The sequence below is a fragment of the Melospiza melodia genome, chromosome 6 (assembly GCF_035770615.1).
Source record: "Melospiza melodia melodia isolate bMelMel2 chromosome 6, bMelMel2.pri, whole genome shotgun sequence".
In the NCBI taxonomy this organism is placed as follows: domain Eukaryota; kingdom Metazoa; phylum Chordata; class Aves; order Passeriformes; family Passerellidae; genus Melospiza; species Melospiza melodia.
Window position 1 is genome coordinate 51868458 of NC_086199.1, and position 18731 is coordinate 51887188.

An 18731-nucleotide genomic window follows, 5' to 3' on the forward strand; every position below is an offset into this window, starting at 1 on the left:
AAATATTTACCTTTACTAGTAATCAGTATTTTTAAAGTGTTACATTCATGACCCTTGGAAGTCTGTTCTGCTATTTTGGTTTTAAACTGGTTGCAACAGCCCCAAAATAAAGCTTGATTTTAAAAAGTAAGGCATACCCCAAAATATAAACAGAATAAACTGGGTTTGGAATAGTCAAACCAAGTAGAATGCAATATGTATGTACATCTGAATGACTTTGGAAGAAAAAGAGAGGTTCAACCACCACTATTTGCAAAAAGATCCATAAATATAGCTAGAACAAAATTTGATTTAAAAAGTTAAAAAATTATGTACCCAAACAAAATTCACAGTTATTTAACAAGTCTGAATCAACATAATCTAGACACATTTCATGCATTTCACACTGAATAATGTGGCACAGTGACATCATTGTTAGAGGATGAAGACGTGTGCAGGCAATAACCAACCACAAAAACAAACATCAGGGCATCTCATAAGACAGTGCTTCTAAGGAGAAAATAACACATTCCTGAGGACTATACAGCATATGTATTTGGGGACTTCAAAGACCAATAAATGTCATTTTTTGCAGATCCCCTGCATAAAGTGAATGGAAATATCCATCTTTCTAGAGAATCTCACTGATGGCATTTGCTTGACAAGAACGCAATGGGAAGATAGAGAAATAGTGCAAACAATCTGGCTTATTTTAGGTGTCCTGCCTTTTTGCTTTTCATCTCATCTCTTTAAAAGCTTCTTATTTGCTGTCCTCATTGCCTGCATCTTTACATGCTACCTCCAGCCACTCTTTGCTAACAATAATTCCTTTTCAGTTCCTGGAAGTTTTTATCCTTGCTTCCCTCTGGCAATAACATTTCTTCACACTGCTCCCATCTTGTTGCTGTCCCATTTTCCTTTCACAGGTATTCCTCTTTTGTTCACTCAACCTTTGTGCTTCCCCAGAGGTCCTTACCTTCTCAGGTTTCTGTTCCTGAAATGGCTCCCAAGGTATTAAAAACTCTCTTTTTTCCCAGCCCCATGACTGAAGAAGTCAGGATTCCTCAGCTCTGTTTTTCAAGGTTGTTTATTTTCTCTTATCTATTCTCTTATCTTCTCTGACCTGCTGAGGTCTGTCCAGCAGGTTGGTTTGTGGCACAGTCCCTGCCCTTGGGGTGGTGTTGGCTTTTTATACTAAGAACTACCCGTGCTTTATTTACAAGAATTTTCCAATACCCATCACCTGTGTTAGACAGTCTGTCTCTACCCTAAACCAACCCAGAAGTGTCACCATCACAGCAGAAGATGGAGGACAAGAAGAAGAAGGACAGGACATGCCCAGATTCTTCCATCCTGCCTCTTGAACCCCCATTCTAAAACCCCAAAATTCTACTTTTTCACCCTGTGGTAAATTCACTATCATTCTACTCAAACCCTTGTGGCTTGTAACTCCTCACACAAGGTTGGTAATTGTTTCCATGGGCTAAAATCAAAGGCACAGGTGTTTGTGACTCTGTGTCAAGGTCTCTGAGCCCCTGCCAGGGTCTGGAATCTCCCAGGGCACCCAGAGCAATGTCCTGGGCTCTGACAGTGCCTGGATGCCACCAGGAGAGGCAGAGGAGGAGCAGCCTCTGCTTCCAGCATTATCAGAACCTGTGACTGTGAGGAGACAGAACACACAAAGCACATGGAGTCCATGTCCTTACTTTAAACTCAAAGTTTGCAATAACATTCAGGGGTTTTGTTTTGTTTGTGGTTTTGTGTTTGTTTTAAATTAGTAGAATATCCAATCACAGAAATAAATACGGAATATCCAATACAAAAATAAACTTCTCACAAGTTCCTGCCAAGTTTCAAATCTTGGCTCCTAACACTTTTAAAAACCATTTTTGATGAAGTCAGTCTTTCTTCTAACATAAAATTTCTTTTGTTTTAGAGATCAAGATATCAGGCATAGCTGAATCATAAAAAGTAAATATGATTTGTGTTTCTAATGCATTCCTTTTCCCACTAGAAGCAAAGAGCTTTACCAAATGCCTTGGTATTTATTATCACAGGCTTCCAATTGCCATCAGAAGTCACACAAGTTTAGGGAAAGTTTTAAAAGGATGGTCCTTTGGTCCTTCTTCCTATTATCTCTCACATTTTCCTTTAATTTTTACTCTGATCCTACAGAAGGCATTTTGTTTAAAAAAAAAAAAAACCTCCAATACTGTTTTGTCAACACTGTTAAATTATAACAAACTAACCCTTGCTTCTGCATCAGAGTTATGCTCTGACACACTTGTGCTTCCCCTACACTCCCTGCCCCTTTCAGCTCAATCAGTCACGGAAATCTCAAAACAATTCAGGTGTCAAACACACTAGAGCTAAGGACAGTAAAGAATTAATGTAGAAGGGATATACAGATCATCTGAACACTAATGATTTACTGAAATTCATTAGTTTACCATGCAAATCCAGTGGTAACAACAAAGAGTCTAGGATGCTCCTATAGTCCTCAAAATGAGACAAATTCAGTATTATTGCGAGTAGTTTAGTAAAGAGTTGTGAAAGATGGGACAAAATCTTATTCTGATGCAACTTCAAGTAAATTTTAACATGGTGTTTCAATATGTAGATGTTTCAGTATAAAAGAACAGAAAAAACTTCCATCTTGAAATCAGAATAATTACATTAATAATTTAAAAAAATAATCTTCCTCATGTATAAAATAATTTTAAGCTAGCAATATTTGAGTATTTTTAAAAATAATCTTTAAAGCATCAATGTTAGAAGAGAGATCAGAGGTGTTTGTGCTTCAGTTTACTATTTCCACTAAAATACTAAATACATTTATTAAGGAAACCTGTCCATGAAACTCAAACCAATCAGTTGCATCAAAAGAAGTCCATGTCACATCCTGTGTGTACATATGCATGGAATATACAAGCACAAAACATTAACATCAACAGCATCCAACACCCCCCAAAACAGATGACACATCAGCATGCTGGCACACTCAGTGGCAAACCCTTTTCTTGCTGGGTATTCTTTATCATGGAAGAGATGCAGAATATTCACTGGTTCCAAATCCTACAATCATCCAACAACACTCCATTACCACAAAGAGTTCAGAACTTAAATCATAGAAAACCTTACCATTCTTATTTGTCCAAGAGGAGTTTTCTTTGAGTATTATACTCTTCAGGCATGAGCAAAATTACCAATATCTCCACCTAGTATGCTTCCATAAAGAAAATTACCAGAGCTGTGGGGATCTGCTGCCCTAAAGCCTACAGGAGCTGAGCTACTCCCTACAGAGGAATTTACAAAGAGTATTTATGGGAACAGAGGAATTAAAGGCAGTATTAATATCCTTACACTGCATGAGAGAGTCAGCACATCATATTCAGAGTCCCACATAGTCTGATACATCTAAGAAGACCATTCAACAACACTGTACCTCAAGATTTGCACAGATGATCAAAATTTGGATTTTGGATCATAATTTCTGGTATCAACAAAGCTAATTCCTTCTCCTTTAAATACACTAACTTTAAAAGTAAAAAATATGACACGCATGCTAAATATGGCAATGAGTGCAGGGAGCACACATGGTGTCCCTCTATTTTGCAGCACTCCAGATTATCCCTACGTACACTGTTGCTATTTTTAGCAATTTTTAAAATTTATTTATTTTTATTATCCCTACATACAGTGTTGCTATTTTTAGCAATTTTTAAAAATTTATTTATTTTTATTATCCCTACGTACTGTGTGACTATTTTTACCAGTTTTCAAAATTTATTTATTTTTATTTTCCCTACATACTGTGCTGCTATTTTTAGCAATTTTTAAAATTTATTTATTTTTATTATCCCTACCTACTGTGTTGCTATCATTTTTACAGATGCTCATGTGTGAGCTGCAGCTTATACATCAGCTACCCCAGCTGCCTTTTTTTTGCAAAGGCATTAACTTGGAGACTTTCCTGCCATGTCTCTGCACTTAGGGATAAATTGCTACCAGTCAGCTCTGGCTGTGTTACAAATCTTAACAGGAAACTGTTTCCAATTTGTTTGCATTTTAACCTATGTTAAAGCATGATAACATTCAGCAAGACAAACTACATCATATTATAGATTACTAACAAATTAGCAGTACAAGTCTTCAAACTTTTGAGCTTTCTACTGTTCTCTTCCAATGATATTTAAAGTAACTAGTGATTAGACAGCATAACCATATCTACTAGCATATCAAGCACCTCTGCTTTTCATTCTATTTACTTTTCCTTCTATTTATTTTGAAGACTTCAATCTTGTTTCCTTGTTTAGCTCAGTTGAATAGCCCAAACCGAACAAAGCATTTGAAAATGTGCTTAACTTTAAATAATTACATAAATTGCTAAATTAGCCCACAAGTGAAGGAGAGGAGTAAAATGACACCAATAGGTCTGCTCAGCTGCTTGTGTGGATCAGCCCTGCAATTAACCCTTTGCAGATCAGCCTCTAGGAACACCCAAGATTCCCACTAACATCACTTACCTGCAGGCTCATTGGGACTGCCCCTGTCTGCTCTGGTCTCTGTCTGAGACAGCTCCACCCCAGTGAGAAATGCCTTTGTGCCACTCCAGCCTCAGTGCTAAAAAGTCAGGAGCGATGGCTGCATTTGTGTGCAGTTATACTTGCATGATTTCAGAGACTTCTTCAGAATTTATAACATTGACATATAGAATTTTTAAGTAATGAGAAATAATAGCAATTAACAATTTCTTCGTTTGTTTTGCTGATCTCTAACACACTTGGTACTTTATTTTTTTAAGTCAGTGCCATTAAATCCATCATTCAAGTATCTCAGTGCACTAGATCTTCAAAATCACTCTTGTAATTCTAGAATACATATTTGCCAGAAAAAAACCTCAGGAATGTTTTGCATGATACAGTAGCATGATGAAAATATTACTATGTGCCTTTAATTAAATAACACAGTATTTGCATACCATAAAGCACACAGAATAAGAGTAAAAAAATGAGGATAAAAATCCACTCAATTGAGAAAATTGATACAATAAGGTTCTCCAATAGAGAGAGAAAAAAGCTGGATTATCACTATCAATTTTCACACCAGTTTACTGAGCTTATTAGGTATGGGAGAAATAGAAAAAAATACAAAACCAGTTACCTCTGTAACCATAATTTCACCACAATTAATAGCAAAATAATGCAGAATTCAATGAGGCAGTGCAAAGATAGATGTCATTCACACACATTTCTCACTACTTTGAAAAGAACCTTTGATATTACTTACCTTTGCTGAATTTTTGCTTCCTATGCATTGGTGAAGTGATTTGTGGGAGAGAGAGGAACATAAAAGCTTTAGATTGGCAACTGTTAAGATTTATCATTATTTCTAATGCATTAGGAAAATCTCAAAAAAGCAAAACTTTGAGTTAAGGATTAACTGAAGGAGAATAAGAGCTACTGATTTTATCTTTTTTTTTTTTTTTTCTTTAAAGGCATGATTACCACCTCCTTCTCAAGTTCAGAAAAATGGGTCAAAATTGTTATCAAGGCCTAATCCTATTTCAAGCAACATAAATCTTTCCTAGCAGGACATTATTCAATAAGGGAATAAACCTCAGAACCTAGTTTTTAATCAGTGAAGAAAATCAGTCAATAATCAAGCAAAATAGAGCACAGGTTTGTGCACTCAGTTGTATTTCACTTCTGTTTTCTGAGAGAGGATGTCCTCTGGAACACACCTGGAAAACACCTCTGCAGGTGGACTGGCACTCTGTTTTACTATGGCAGGCAAGACACTGTGTATGTGTAAAAATTAATTATCAGGAAATATTTGCATTCCAGCTATGACATCTCTGAACAAGATCTTGTTTCTTAAAAACGCACAACAGATTTGTGGATCAATGGCAAATGGCTGTGCTTGCCATAGCAACACAAACTTCAAATACCTTGAAGTATTCATTAACCAGAGGTTCCTCTGCCTGCCTCAGGCATTGGAGGGCTGCATCTCCTGGTGCTTCTTGGTCCTAGGTAAATGTCAAACTTCTTCACCATTTCAAATCATTGAAACTACAATTATTGTTCATCTCCCACATGATTTACCATATCAAATAAGAATTTCATCTTAATGATTTAATTAACAAAACAGAGTCAATACATATATTCAACTTACTATTTGTCACCTTTGAGATACTAACCTGTTCTCTGCCAAGCATTTTCTCCCAGACATATAAAATAATGTAATTAAAAGAACTTCCCAGGATAAAAGAAATGACAAATGAAAAACTCTCAGAAATATCTGTGCTAGACCACAGAAAGGGAACAAGGCTGTGAAAGAATGGGATCAGATCAGTCACAACACATGTAAGAGCTTCAACAGGGCAAAGGCTTTTTGAGCAACAGAACAAAGAAGCTTCAGCACAGTGTGTTCATTTGTCTTCCAGAGAAATTGATCTGTCACCATGACTGTTTTACACTTTTATCTGATTTCAGATAACAAACATTGGGCTCTCTTCATTTCATGAGATTTGGCTGAAAAGCTGTGAAGTCAAGATTCATAAGATTTCCTTTGAAGAGGAAGAGTTAAACCAATGAAGACTATGTAGTATTAGAGCAGTGATTTCCTGAGCAGTACAATTCTTTTCATGAAGCAGTAGTACTGGATAATTTTTGTCCAGAACTGCAGAAGGGAGCCAGCTGGGGAAAATGGTCAGCATGGGAAACAGAAAAGTTTTGTATCTTCTCGCCTCCTGTGCAATTCATTAAATCTCCACAACCAGCCAAATGTCTGCAGACAGAACTGAACATGCACTTGTATCCTGCTCTACCAAAACAGAAAAGCACCATCTTATACACAGAACTAAGGAACAGCATTCCATGCTCACAAAAGTATGTGTGGGGTGAAAAATCATTTGTGTGCAAGAAAACATGGCAAGAGTTTTCTCTCATTTAAGTTCCTCTTAAAATTGACTTAAATGAGCAGCATGTGATGTGTACTTCATTTGTTCATTCTACAGACACGCAGCAGAATTAACACATTCAAACAAAGGTCAGGTTTAGAGTCAGGACCTATTAAAAGCCTTTCTGTCTTTCAAGGCTAAACACAAAGGAAAAGTTATTTTAAATTACCAACTACTACATAAAGAATAAAGAAATACATACCCAAACCTTCTGACTCAAACAGGCAGGTATCATCCACGCCTACATCTCTGCACCAGGATAAGAAATTTGCTGTATTGTCCCGTGCAAAGAAAGACCCTGAAGGAGCATTGGCTTTGCATGGAATTTTCCGAACTGGTAAGGTCTGAAAAACAGGAATTCTTTATTTAGCTAAATGATACATGCTATCATAACACTTAAGTATTATGGAATCACTATGCAAATTTTACATAGATGGGTAACTCGCACCAACTAATTTCCTTGGCCATTAAAGAATTCCAAGCAGAGAGGCATGAGAAGTGAATTTAACAGCATGAAGTTCTCAACCAAAAAGTCTTTCCAAAAGTCCACACAACAAAGTTTAACCAATATTAGCTACTTCTTAGGAATATTAGTAACTACAGGCTTTGGATTTAGTGTCTGGTCCAGTTCACTGAATTAAAAAAAAAAATAAAATATATATTATAAAGACAGATTTTAAACTAGGAGCTTAACTTTCTCACAGTTAAGGGTGAATTACTTTCAGTTCTATGTTAGGAGGTAATCATAGTGTGAAGGAATGGGTCTTGAGGCCCAAAGACTACAAACACTTCAGAAAGGTCACTGTCTCCTGTTTAACAGCACCCAGCAGTGCCCAGGGCACAACACAGGGCTGTAAATCCAGCCAAGGTCTGTAGAGACAGGCCCTCACTGCACCAGAGCAGTTCCATTCACATGACTTCAGTATCAGAAAGGATGCCGCTGATACAGCATCAGTATCTGCACCAAACAGATTTACTGACCCAGCCCTGAAACCAGGCTGGGTTCCACTGACCCAGCCCTAAAACCAGGCTGGGTTCCACTGACCCAGCCACGAAACCAGGCTGGGTTCCACTGACCCAGCCACGAAACCAGGCTGGGTTCCACTGACCCAGCCCTGAAACCAGGCTGGGTTCCACTGACCCAGCCACGAAACCAGGCTGGGTTCCACTGACCCAGCCCTGAAACCAGGCTCGTATCCACTGACCCAGCCATGAAACCAGGCTGGGTTCCACTGACCCAGCCCTAAAACCAGCAAGCAGGCTGGAGATGATCTGCTCACAACATAGCTCTGGCAAGAAGAGGGGTTGAGCCAAAAGGGTGGTTCTGGGCCATGGGCAGAGAGGGCAGGTCAGGGTCCCAGGGGAGGCTGGTCACAGTTATAAAGGTATTTTGATTCCCTCAAGTCTTGACAATTAATGTCTGGTTTAGAGTGCTTCAGTGGAATCAGACACACTCAGTACTTCATAATTAACTCCATCTTGTCAGTAGGTGCAAAGAGGTGACATTTCACAGCCCTCCATCAATCCAGTTACATAAAACATCCACTGCACATACATCATACTTGATCGCATTCTTACTGAATCAAATTATCAGCAGCTCTAAATTGGTTTAACAAGAAGAACATCAAACAGAATGAAATTCTTTTCCCATATAATCTCCACTTGGACCAGATTATCTGAAGTGATACATGGATATTGATTCGACTGAGTTAACAGGCAACATAAGGGGACCAAATAAATGATACCTGACACTACTCTTTGTAATTTTTTATTTTTTACATCAAAATAAAAGCACAAATTCTGGATGATCTATTATGGATGAACAGTACTGTGACAGGTACAAGATGCCAAGAAGCCAGCTCCAGTATTCCTGGCACTTGCAGAGCTGTGCATGGGAACTTCAGAGAGAATGGAAAGGAGATAAGGATAGTACTTCATCTGTAAGAGCAGACCTGCAGTGTCAAATCATGTCACCTCTCAGTTCCCTCCTCAGTTCTCATCTCTGGATTTTTCCACAGTGTCCATGTTCTCAGGCTTGCCTTTGAAGAAAACTAGTGAGTCTTCACCTAGTAAAAAAACTTCTGTTTCTAATGCCAGGAACAGCTCAGAAGAGCTAGTGACATACTGGGTTTGTTTGCTTCCACACAGCTCTAGACAGTTCTGTACCTTTATCTGCATTGTGCTGAGACAACCATAATAAACAGCCTATATTCTTTGAAACCCTGCTAAGGATACTGAACACTGCTCTGGAAGTCTGTAATAAACCACTTAGATTACCTTAGAACTATTGAACAACAACCAAAACAAAAAAATCAAAACAACAACAAAAAAACCCAAACTAAACAATACAACAAAGAAATTCTTGTGTGTGTGACTGGTGGCTGCCATCTGGCATCCAGTGAGGATTCAGGCTCAGTGTGGGCACAGCCCATCTGCTCTCCTTGGCCCTGAGCCTGCAGCATGGTCCTGGAGAGCAGGAGCTGCTGTGGCACAGAGCCCTCAGCAGGAGCAGAGCAGGCAGGAGTGGGGAGACAGCCAGGAGTGAGGAGATAGCCAGGAGAAGGAGTGAGGAGACAGCCAGGAGAAGGAGTGAGGAGACAGCCAAGAGAACCTGCACTGCCTCCCTCCCCAGGAGCCATTGGGAAGGCATTAAATTCCTGGCAGGAATGCAGAAACCCCCTAGAGACCCTTGGGTCACTGCTGCTCCGCAGTACTAACAACACATTGATAAATCTGGTTCTAAATGTTTGGTATCTTTTGATTGATGTATATTGCAGTGGCTGAAGGTAGAATTTCTCTCAAGAAGAGCAATTCAGAACAGATGGTTTGGGTGTCAGTAATCACCTGAAATTTCATACACGTAAATTACAATTCTATGCCTTGACAACTAAGACTTTTAAACACATCATTTAACCTAGCTTCACTATGAGGCTTAGACATTCATGGAACTCACAGCATTCCTTCACAAAAGCACATTTCTAGTAGTAAGAGCTACTTACAGCAAATAGTAGGAGTCTAGGTACAGAATATCACACTTAACTAAGCAAATTTGAGATATTCTTAATTTCATAGGGACAGAAAAAAATGTTTGATTAACAGATGTCTTGAACAGCTCAGAAGTGACAACCAACCACATATAAAAACAAGATATTGTTGTGAACAACAGCTACATAAAAAACCACAAAAGCTTTGAGTCATTTTCTGGAGCAAATACCACACAGCAATACTGGCATGGCATGATTTCACTGAAATATATAAAAGTTTCATCCCATTTCCCAGAGTATTAGGGTCTTGCTGAAGAGAACAGCAAAAACCCCACCCACTTTTCTATTCAGTAATAGCCCTACCAGGTTTATCACACAAATTAAAGGGAAATACTCATATTTTCTAATCACCTACTAAATTTTCCTACCACCTCTTAAAGAAAAGTCTACTTTTTTAATATTTCCAAAACTGTCACTGTACTGCTCAAACTATAACACATGAAAGCTTTTATTCAAGAAAGGTTTCATGCACAAATATTTTTCACTGAGTTGTATAAATGGCCTGACTATTTCAAAAGTGCTTTCTAACAGATCATTCTGAAATAATTAGGTTTCCACATGGCAAAACTGACTTTTGTTGACATAGTATAGTATGACCACAGTTGCTTTGAAGCAGCAGTGGCTGCAATTACTCCTATCAAGTATCAGGAAAACAATTCCCCAGTCACACTCCTTTTACAATCTTGTCTTGTTGACATGCACGCATGTGGTTTAATACAGGATGTGAAAGTGCGAGTGAAACAGATGATGCAATCCTGGAAAAATGCTGTCAGGTTCACTTCTAATCCAAAAGGGACTCTCTTACATGGATGCTCTGAAATCACATGGAAAAATGGATTTTTTGTACTGCTTTCTCAAAACGAGTTCACCAACACTTGCTAAAATCCCCATTTATTTATGGCTGACAGACTTGACCCATATTTTGAAGATTGTTCATAATATTTCCCTCTTTGAAAAGATGATTTCAGGACATTTTGAACTATCACTTATACTTGAATAAAAAGAAAATTATGAGCCATTTGTCTGCTATGAAAGAGGGTTACAGTTACTAGGTACTCACAGGAAAAATTTGCTTTTATCTCCTGGTGACGTACATTAACCAAAATGGGGGTTTGGGGGGAAATTAGGCTATGCAGCACCTAACTGCTGTGCTGTCTTGCTAGGCCATTTAGTGTTATGTGAGCATAAATTCCTACTGAACTGTGATTATATCAGCTAGGTAGAACATGCATCTATTTCAAAACTTTCTACCATCTGCCTTTTCACTTAGCTCTGTGGCCAGTACCAATCCTTTTCCTCCTTCAATTCTTTCCTCATTTTGCTCAAGTGTTCTTAAACAACTGGACCAATGGTCAAAAGAATGTGCTAAATGCACATGTAAAACACAATATGGAAATGTATATTTAGAATTTAAAATTAAGCACTTCCTACTGGGGGAAAAAAAAAAAAAAACTAAGAAAAGAAATATAACCCCCTCAGCCCTCCTAAAGCTGCAAGAGATTTTATACCCCAGAGCAAATTTAGAATACGAAAACTCAACAAGGAAGTTCTGAAGGCTTAGGAGACAAAAAAAAAGCCAAACTTTTCCACAGACACAGAACTAAGAACAACTCCTAGACTGATGAAAAATAACACTGAACATACAACAAAGCAAGCACTCCTAAGCAATTCACTTAACAAGCAGCAAAACATTGTCCTTCAGTGAAACACAGTCTTTACATTGTCATATCACGTCATTTTAATGGAATAGGAAATTGGATTTCAACCTTACAGATCAAGTGCTGATTATTACCCTATATAATAACCACAGAGATCATCAAAAGCCAAAAATCACTCATTATCAACTTTCTAGAGTCTAAGAAAACATTTGTGAACACTTTGGAATCCCTAACATAAATACAATATGTCATAAAAAGTAATTAACATCATCAAGGCTTTATAGAAATATACAGACTACAACATTCAAATAACCGCAGGACTAAATTAATGCTTTAACCACGTTATTAGATGTCAAAGTAGAACACATTCTTCTACGTGGCATTAGCATTAGCTTCTTAAGCATATATGGAAAATAAAATTAATTTAACAATATAATTTTCAAAGCATTTTTTCTTGTCTTTTTTCTTCTAAATTCTCTGTCCAAGACACAGCTTACTCAGCATACAGCAGAAGATTGGTTATTCAAAAAAGGTAGTGTTAATAGTAGTGAAAAACTAGTTTCACAGAAACAATGCAGCTTCTACTACTAGCAGTGTGCCAGAAATCCAAGGAATACGAGAGAGTATTCAATCCACAGACAATGCACTGTGATATCCAGAAGTAAATCATGTCAGGAAGCAGCAAGGCAGAAGCTTCATTCACCAGCCACAGCACATTTCATTATTTGACTACTCAGTAATTTAAATGTAGCCTAAGGATAAGTGCATTTCAACACATGGAGGCAAAATCCCAGTGTCTGTCAGAGCTGGAAGGCTCTCAGGGGCTGCTCAGCCAGGGGAACACACAGAGATCACAGCCAGGAGTCTGCACTCAGAGCACAGCTCATGGAGCATCACAACACAGAGCCCAGCAGTCCTGCACTGCAGAGCACAGCTCATGGAGCATCACAACACAGGGCCCAGGAGTCTGCACTCAGAGCACAGCTCATGGAGCATCACAACACAGAGCCCAGGAGTCTGCACTCAGAGCACAGCTCATGGAGCATCACAACAGAGAACCCACCTCAACAGGTGTCAGCTCCTTCCCATTCCATCTGTGTAACTCAGGGTGGGATTGGGTCACTATGTTCCAAAGACTTGGGGAGTGCAGCATCCACATTCTCTGAAAAAATCCCTTCATCCAGGAGTTTCTCCTGGGAAGCTTAGAAGCCTCAGAGAAAAGGAAAACAATTCCTATCTCATTTGCTTCTCCTGTGTTTTGCTCATGCAGAATGTGTTTGGAGATTGTTTCATTGGATTCTGCTGTGAGTTGTGTTCACTCATCGGCCAATTGGGGCCAAGCTGTGTTGGGACTCTGGAAAAAGAGTCACGAGTTTTTATTGTTATCTTTTTAACATTCTGTCTGTATCCCTTCTGTTTTCTTTAGTATAGTATAGTATTCTTTAATATAACATAATATAAAATAATAAATTAGCCTTCTGAAGACACAGAGTCAGACCCATCATTCCTCCCTGCCATGGGGCAACCCACAAATACAATAGGGGAGGTCAATAAATTGTCTTTTAAAACTTCTAGACATCTACATCTGTAACACATCCATGCCTACTGACAAGTTCACTTTTATCAACACTCTTCCAAAAGCCTGAAGAAGTAATTTGCAAACTTCAGGCATGTATGAACCAAAAATTAAAAGCCATTATTGCTACTCTCTGAAAATGCTAGAAGGCCAAATGCAAAAATCAATGGTGGTTTGTTTTTTTCTAATGCTATCGTAGCATTAAATAGAGTGACTAAAATTAGATAGCATTGAAGAGAGAGACTTGAATTAATTTTTTTAAGTGTATTAAGATTTTATAAACAGAGACAATAAGAGAGAGACACTAGTGTAAGCCATGGCAAAGACCTTCCTACAGTATCCATGAAAACAGGGGTTCAGTAGTTCATTCACATTCAATAAGTGGTCTGTGGTTTTTCCTCACATCTCTGGGTTTCAGAATTAACATTTAGCTGGGGATTTTTAAGACTGGCACTTCATAATGGGCTTCTTCAATAACATTTGATTAGAACACAATGTGGCAATTCTCACAGTTGCTCCTTCAGAGGGCAATAACACCCTATCCTTGGTAGATGATCCTGAGCTTTTCCCATCACAACCTCAGAGCTGAATTAGCAAAGAGTTAGTTGAAGAAGACAAAAAGAATCCTAGTTTCTTAATTTCCTTCATTTTATTACAATTAAATTGGAGGATTGCAATTTACAGAAGAATTGATTTCTTCATGGCACTGTCACACAGCATGACTTGTGAAGGAACATGCCAATAAGCACCAATTATTCCATGAGATGTGAAAGTATTTCCATGATATATAAATGGTGAAATCTGTAAATCATGTGGATTTTCATGGGACATATTTATGTATTACCAAATTATGTTTTACCAAATACCACATTCCTAAAGGGGACATGATTCTCTCAAAATAAAGCATAAAAACCACTAAATTTTGGCAGAAGCAACTAATTTTAGTAATAGCAATTTCAAAATCACTTTACCCCTTAATTATTCTAAAAGAACCCAAGCTAAGAAAAATGCTTAAAAAAATTCTTACTAAATGGTTGAAGTTCATCAAAACACATTACAGGTTGTAAAATTTCTTATTGAAAAAGGTTTGCATAATTTCACTGACAGTGTGGTCAAATAACATAGTACTTTGATCCATGGAATTATAGTGAATAGCCTTTCACTGTCAGTCTAAATAACCAATGTCAGAAGCTATTCAAATTCCTTGATAATGGTGGACATACAGCTGTTTTATCATTATGCCTCCTCTTCCTCTTCCACCTGGTTTTCTCCCAATGAGCAATCTCACATTTGGTGACATTCTGAAGTGCAAGCAAGGTGAGGGTTTTCCAGCCCTTTTCTCTAAGATTAGCTCCAAATAGTGCATTACCTCCCATGAGACAAGTGTCAAGGAAGACTGAAATATCTAGACAGTCCAAAGAAATACAGAATTTTTTTGAGATGCTTTATTTGTTTGCTTTCTGAATTTTCAGATGTTTAACAAAGATGAAATTTTGATGCAGATGCTGAAAACATTCAGGAAGAACTTAGCATGAACCTCACTGCAGGTAAATCTGATGGTCCAAAGCCCCGATGGTAATTTTTGAGAAAAAAATGCATCTGTGTCTTTACAATAAAGAATCTGAATTTCTGTAAGTTTTCCAATTAAAAACCACAAGGAAACTGCTACAGCCCAGGGAATTCTAAACAGGTGTGGAACTTAAAAATTTCCATGATTTGAAAAACATGGTGGAGTGTTTATCTATACAACAAAATTTCTAAATCAGCCTTAAATCAGCCTCAAGTTAAGAGCAAAGCTTTACTTGAAGCCTTTGGGGCTGATTTACATAAAGAAACACAAATTTGAATATTTATTTAAATAAACCAACACAATTATGGGAGCTATAAATTGATCTCTATGCCTCAAAAGGAATTTGTTTTCTTCTTCTGCATTGCAGTCATTACTTACGTTCACCATTTGTATTGCTTCAGGAATTTTGGCTTATCTTGGTTCAGGAGTCACTACTGGTAATTGCATCAAATTCTGTAGTTCTTCCTTATTTATTATTCCCAGAGAACTGCTACCACTAACTTAGACCTAAGAACTGCACCATAAATTGAAGACAGTTGGTCTAAATTATGTTGTTTTCTCAAGTTATAAGGTAATTTCCATGCAAGTCTGTTACACTTCTATTCCAGACTATTCCTAGTAGTCCAAATAAAAATCCAAATAGAAAGATCTGCTACAATGATGTCTATAGTTTGCTTTAAATACTTTACAAAACAAGTAATAGGAACATAACAATACATTTCATATAAGAGGCAAAATCCAGCAAATCTAAAAATGGCTTTTTATAAATTTCTCTCAGAAAATATGCCATCCCTATCTTTGATACATGAATTGAAGTAATGGCAAAAATGTTATAAAAACATCCAGGTTTTACATAAATTTTATGAAGTGTTTAAGTGTTAGCATTCCATACAAAGTCAATGTTAATTAAAAATCTCTGGAAAAAGACTTGGTGTTCCCTTGTTAAATTATATTATTAGAAATCAAAATTTGGTTCTCATGACCTGATTTGCATTCTGAATCATTATGTTTTCCAAAGCTGGACTACCAAGTAGTTAAATACTTAAATCTGCCCTGCTTTTTCCCTGATAATTAGCTTGTGATGCAAATTCCTGTTATTTCTGCAATGCTCAACAGGAGCAGAGAGAGAGGTGTGCAGGAAAATCACTGAAAAGAGCAAACCAGGGACCAAACCAGCTTGTTCCCTTCAAACCAGGGAACAAACCATGCCTTCCCAAGGACGAATATCAATGAGAGGAACAATCCAGAGACACATGATGTCTTGGTGCTGCCTCAGGATTGTGTAGCTCTGCTTCCAACACAGTGCATGGCCTGAAGTGCATTTAAAACCTAAGTAGTTCAATGTATTCACCTGGAACATGCCAAGCAAACACATAATATCCTGGAATTGTTCAGAAATCTGCTTTCACAGTCTGATGGGCAACTGTTGTGCCATGCAATCCTCCTGCAGGCATAAACTTTAGTTGTAGGAGTATTTGCTGAGGCACAGAAGGTTTGTGCATGGGACCTACTGCAGACAAATCTTACAATATCTGCAAGAAACACTTAAAGTTATTCAATTTAAACACTCCTTGATGTGATGTTTGTGAGGGTTCCCAGGATGAGGTGAGAGATGAGAATTTTGGACCCATGTTCTCAGAAGGCTGATTTATTATTTTATGATATTATATTAATGAATGCTACACTAAAACTATACTAAAGAAAGGATACATCAGAAGTCTAGAAAAGAATAACAAAAACTCATGACAGACTCAGAGTCTGACACAGCTGGACCACGATTGGTCATTAATTAAAAACAATTCACATGGAACCAGTCAAACATTCACCTGTTGGTAAACAATGCCCAAGCCACATTCCAAAGCAGCAAACACAGGAGCAGCAATCAGATAATTATTGTTTTCATTCCTCTCTGAGGCTTCTCAGCTTCCCAGGAGAAAAAATCCTGGCAAAGGGATTTTTCAGAAAATATCATGGTGACACCTTGACAGCATTTTCCAATTTGTATGTAAACAAGGTCTCCCTTTTTTTTGTTTGGCTTCCACCAGCTTCATTCATGTCCCGTAGTTTTTGTATAGAAACTGACCATTTACCACACCATTCCTGATTTTGCCAGCTCCATCACATGCCCCTTTTTCCACACTCAAGAATCCTAACCTATGCAATCACTCATAAAAAGCAACTCCATTATTTTCTTCATGCATAAAAAGTTATGCTTTTTTTGCCTGCCTCTGACTCTTAAGGAAAGAAGACAACTTCTTCATCACAATCCTTTTAATCTCCTTTTCAGTCTCTTACAGCTCTATCCCCAAAGTCACATTACCACTAATTTCCTATGTATTTTGAAACTGTCCCCAGTATCCACAAGTGTTTCCACATGACAAAAAAAGGAACTGTTGATGTCAACATGACAATCTTCCTTCCAGATCTGGAAAACACAATATTTTGGGAACTTTTTTGACATCTGTTTTCCCAATTTACTCCACACTCAAAATAGCTGATGCTGGCCTAGGGGATTCCTGAAATCTGAAGGCAGGTCAATGCTCACTAATAAGAAAGGGAATGATACAGTTTAGTTAACAAACCAACTGCAAAACTGACATGGAATTGAAACTTATTGCACAAGCTATTAAACCAGAAGCAATAGGATTTAACCTCTGTTATTTTGTAGAGTACTGCAATATGAATTTAGGGAATTATGGCAAAAAGCTGATGAATCAGTGCATGTAATATTAGCTTTTAATGCCTTCTTAAATCTGTTGCTATTGTTGCTAAACTGGCCAGACAGTCCCAAAGAGCTTCACAATGAACTCATGATCAGCAGTATGTATCAATCAGAGCAAGATATATCATCTTCCTTTAAGACAAAGTCAGATTTCTCACCGTGAATACTCGTCCTATTGCCCAAGAGTGCTATACAGGGAATTGAAATCTGAAAGGATGAATAACTCCCTAATAGTATACAATGATACAAATCTATTATTCTGCCATTTCTTTGAATTGTTACTAAGTATGAGATAACATACATTGAGAAAATAGCAGTGAGGTAGATTTTTTCCTTTTAAATGCATTGTCAGTTGTACCAGCCTGATAAATAAAGACCAACAAATCTAAATAATGACCACATATGGGACTGCAAATGTCTAATTGCCTTCTAATGTAAGTTAGAACACAAAAACCAGTACAAGTAACTCTTCCTTCTGCCTAGCTAGTCCCTAGGCTCAATCAAAAAGACTGCCTTGTGTGTTTTCTCATTTGAAAACTACCATGACACTTAGGTGAAGGCCAGGCAGACCATATTATGAAGAGGAACTTCAAAGCCACCCAATACTTCTGCTAAAGAAGACATGATTATAATTTAAACTAGGAAATATGACAGGCAATTTCTTCTACATCAACAATTATGAACTTGGAACCAAGAAAAACAACTTACACAGGTGCAACTGACACAAGACTGTCAGTTCTCAGACTAGCTGATAAAATTTATGCCATGTAATTTCTGCTATACACAAGTTATGAAACATCAAGAGCAGAAAATGCATTATGTGATTTCTGTTCTTGGCCTCTTTTCTACCTGTTCTTTATTTGCCTGTTTTAGCTTTCAAGGAAGATGTACCTGAATGCAACCAAAAATATAAGAACAGTTTCATATTGAATGTGTTAATGTGTCAACCATTTAATTCTACTTCTCCAAGAAATGAACTTGCTGCACTCTTGAATGTTTCCCAGTAAGACTGTCCCTTGAGAATAGTTTAAATTAAAGCAAGGTTGTGTTCAAACAAGTCCTTAAGCAGATCCTTCCAAAACTCCTAAGTATCTTCTAAGTTTCACATTTTCCATATAATTCCTTCAACTCTTTACTGAAACCCTTCCTGGTACACCAATAGGATCTTTAAACTCAAGGCACCAAAACTAACTATGGAGTTTTATTATTGGTCTCCCTGGA

The 18731-nt window shown here is 37.6% G+C and overlaps 1 protein-coding gene across 2 annotated transcripts in view; it reads right to left on the bottom strand.

Moving 5' to 3' along the window:
• Positions 1 to 18731, bottom strand: part of GAS2 (growth arrest specific 2) — a 73885-nt gene that overhangs the window by 36394 nt on the left and 18760 nt on the right. For both annotated transcript variants that reach the window (XM_063158146.1, XM_063158147.1), the window contains exon 4: positions 7143 to 7284. In XM_063158146.1, the coding sequence (XP_063014216.1) occupies positions 7143 to 7284 (142 nt within the window). The remainder of the gene's footprint in view (positions 1 to 7142; positions 7285 to 18731) is intronic.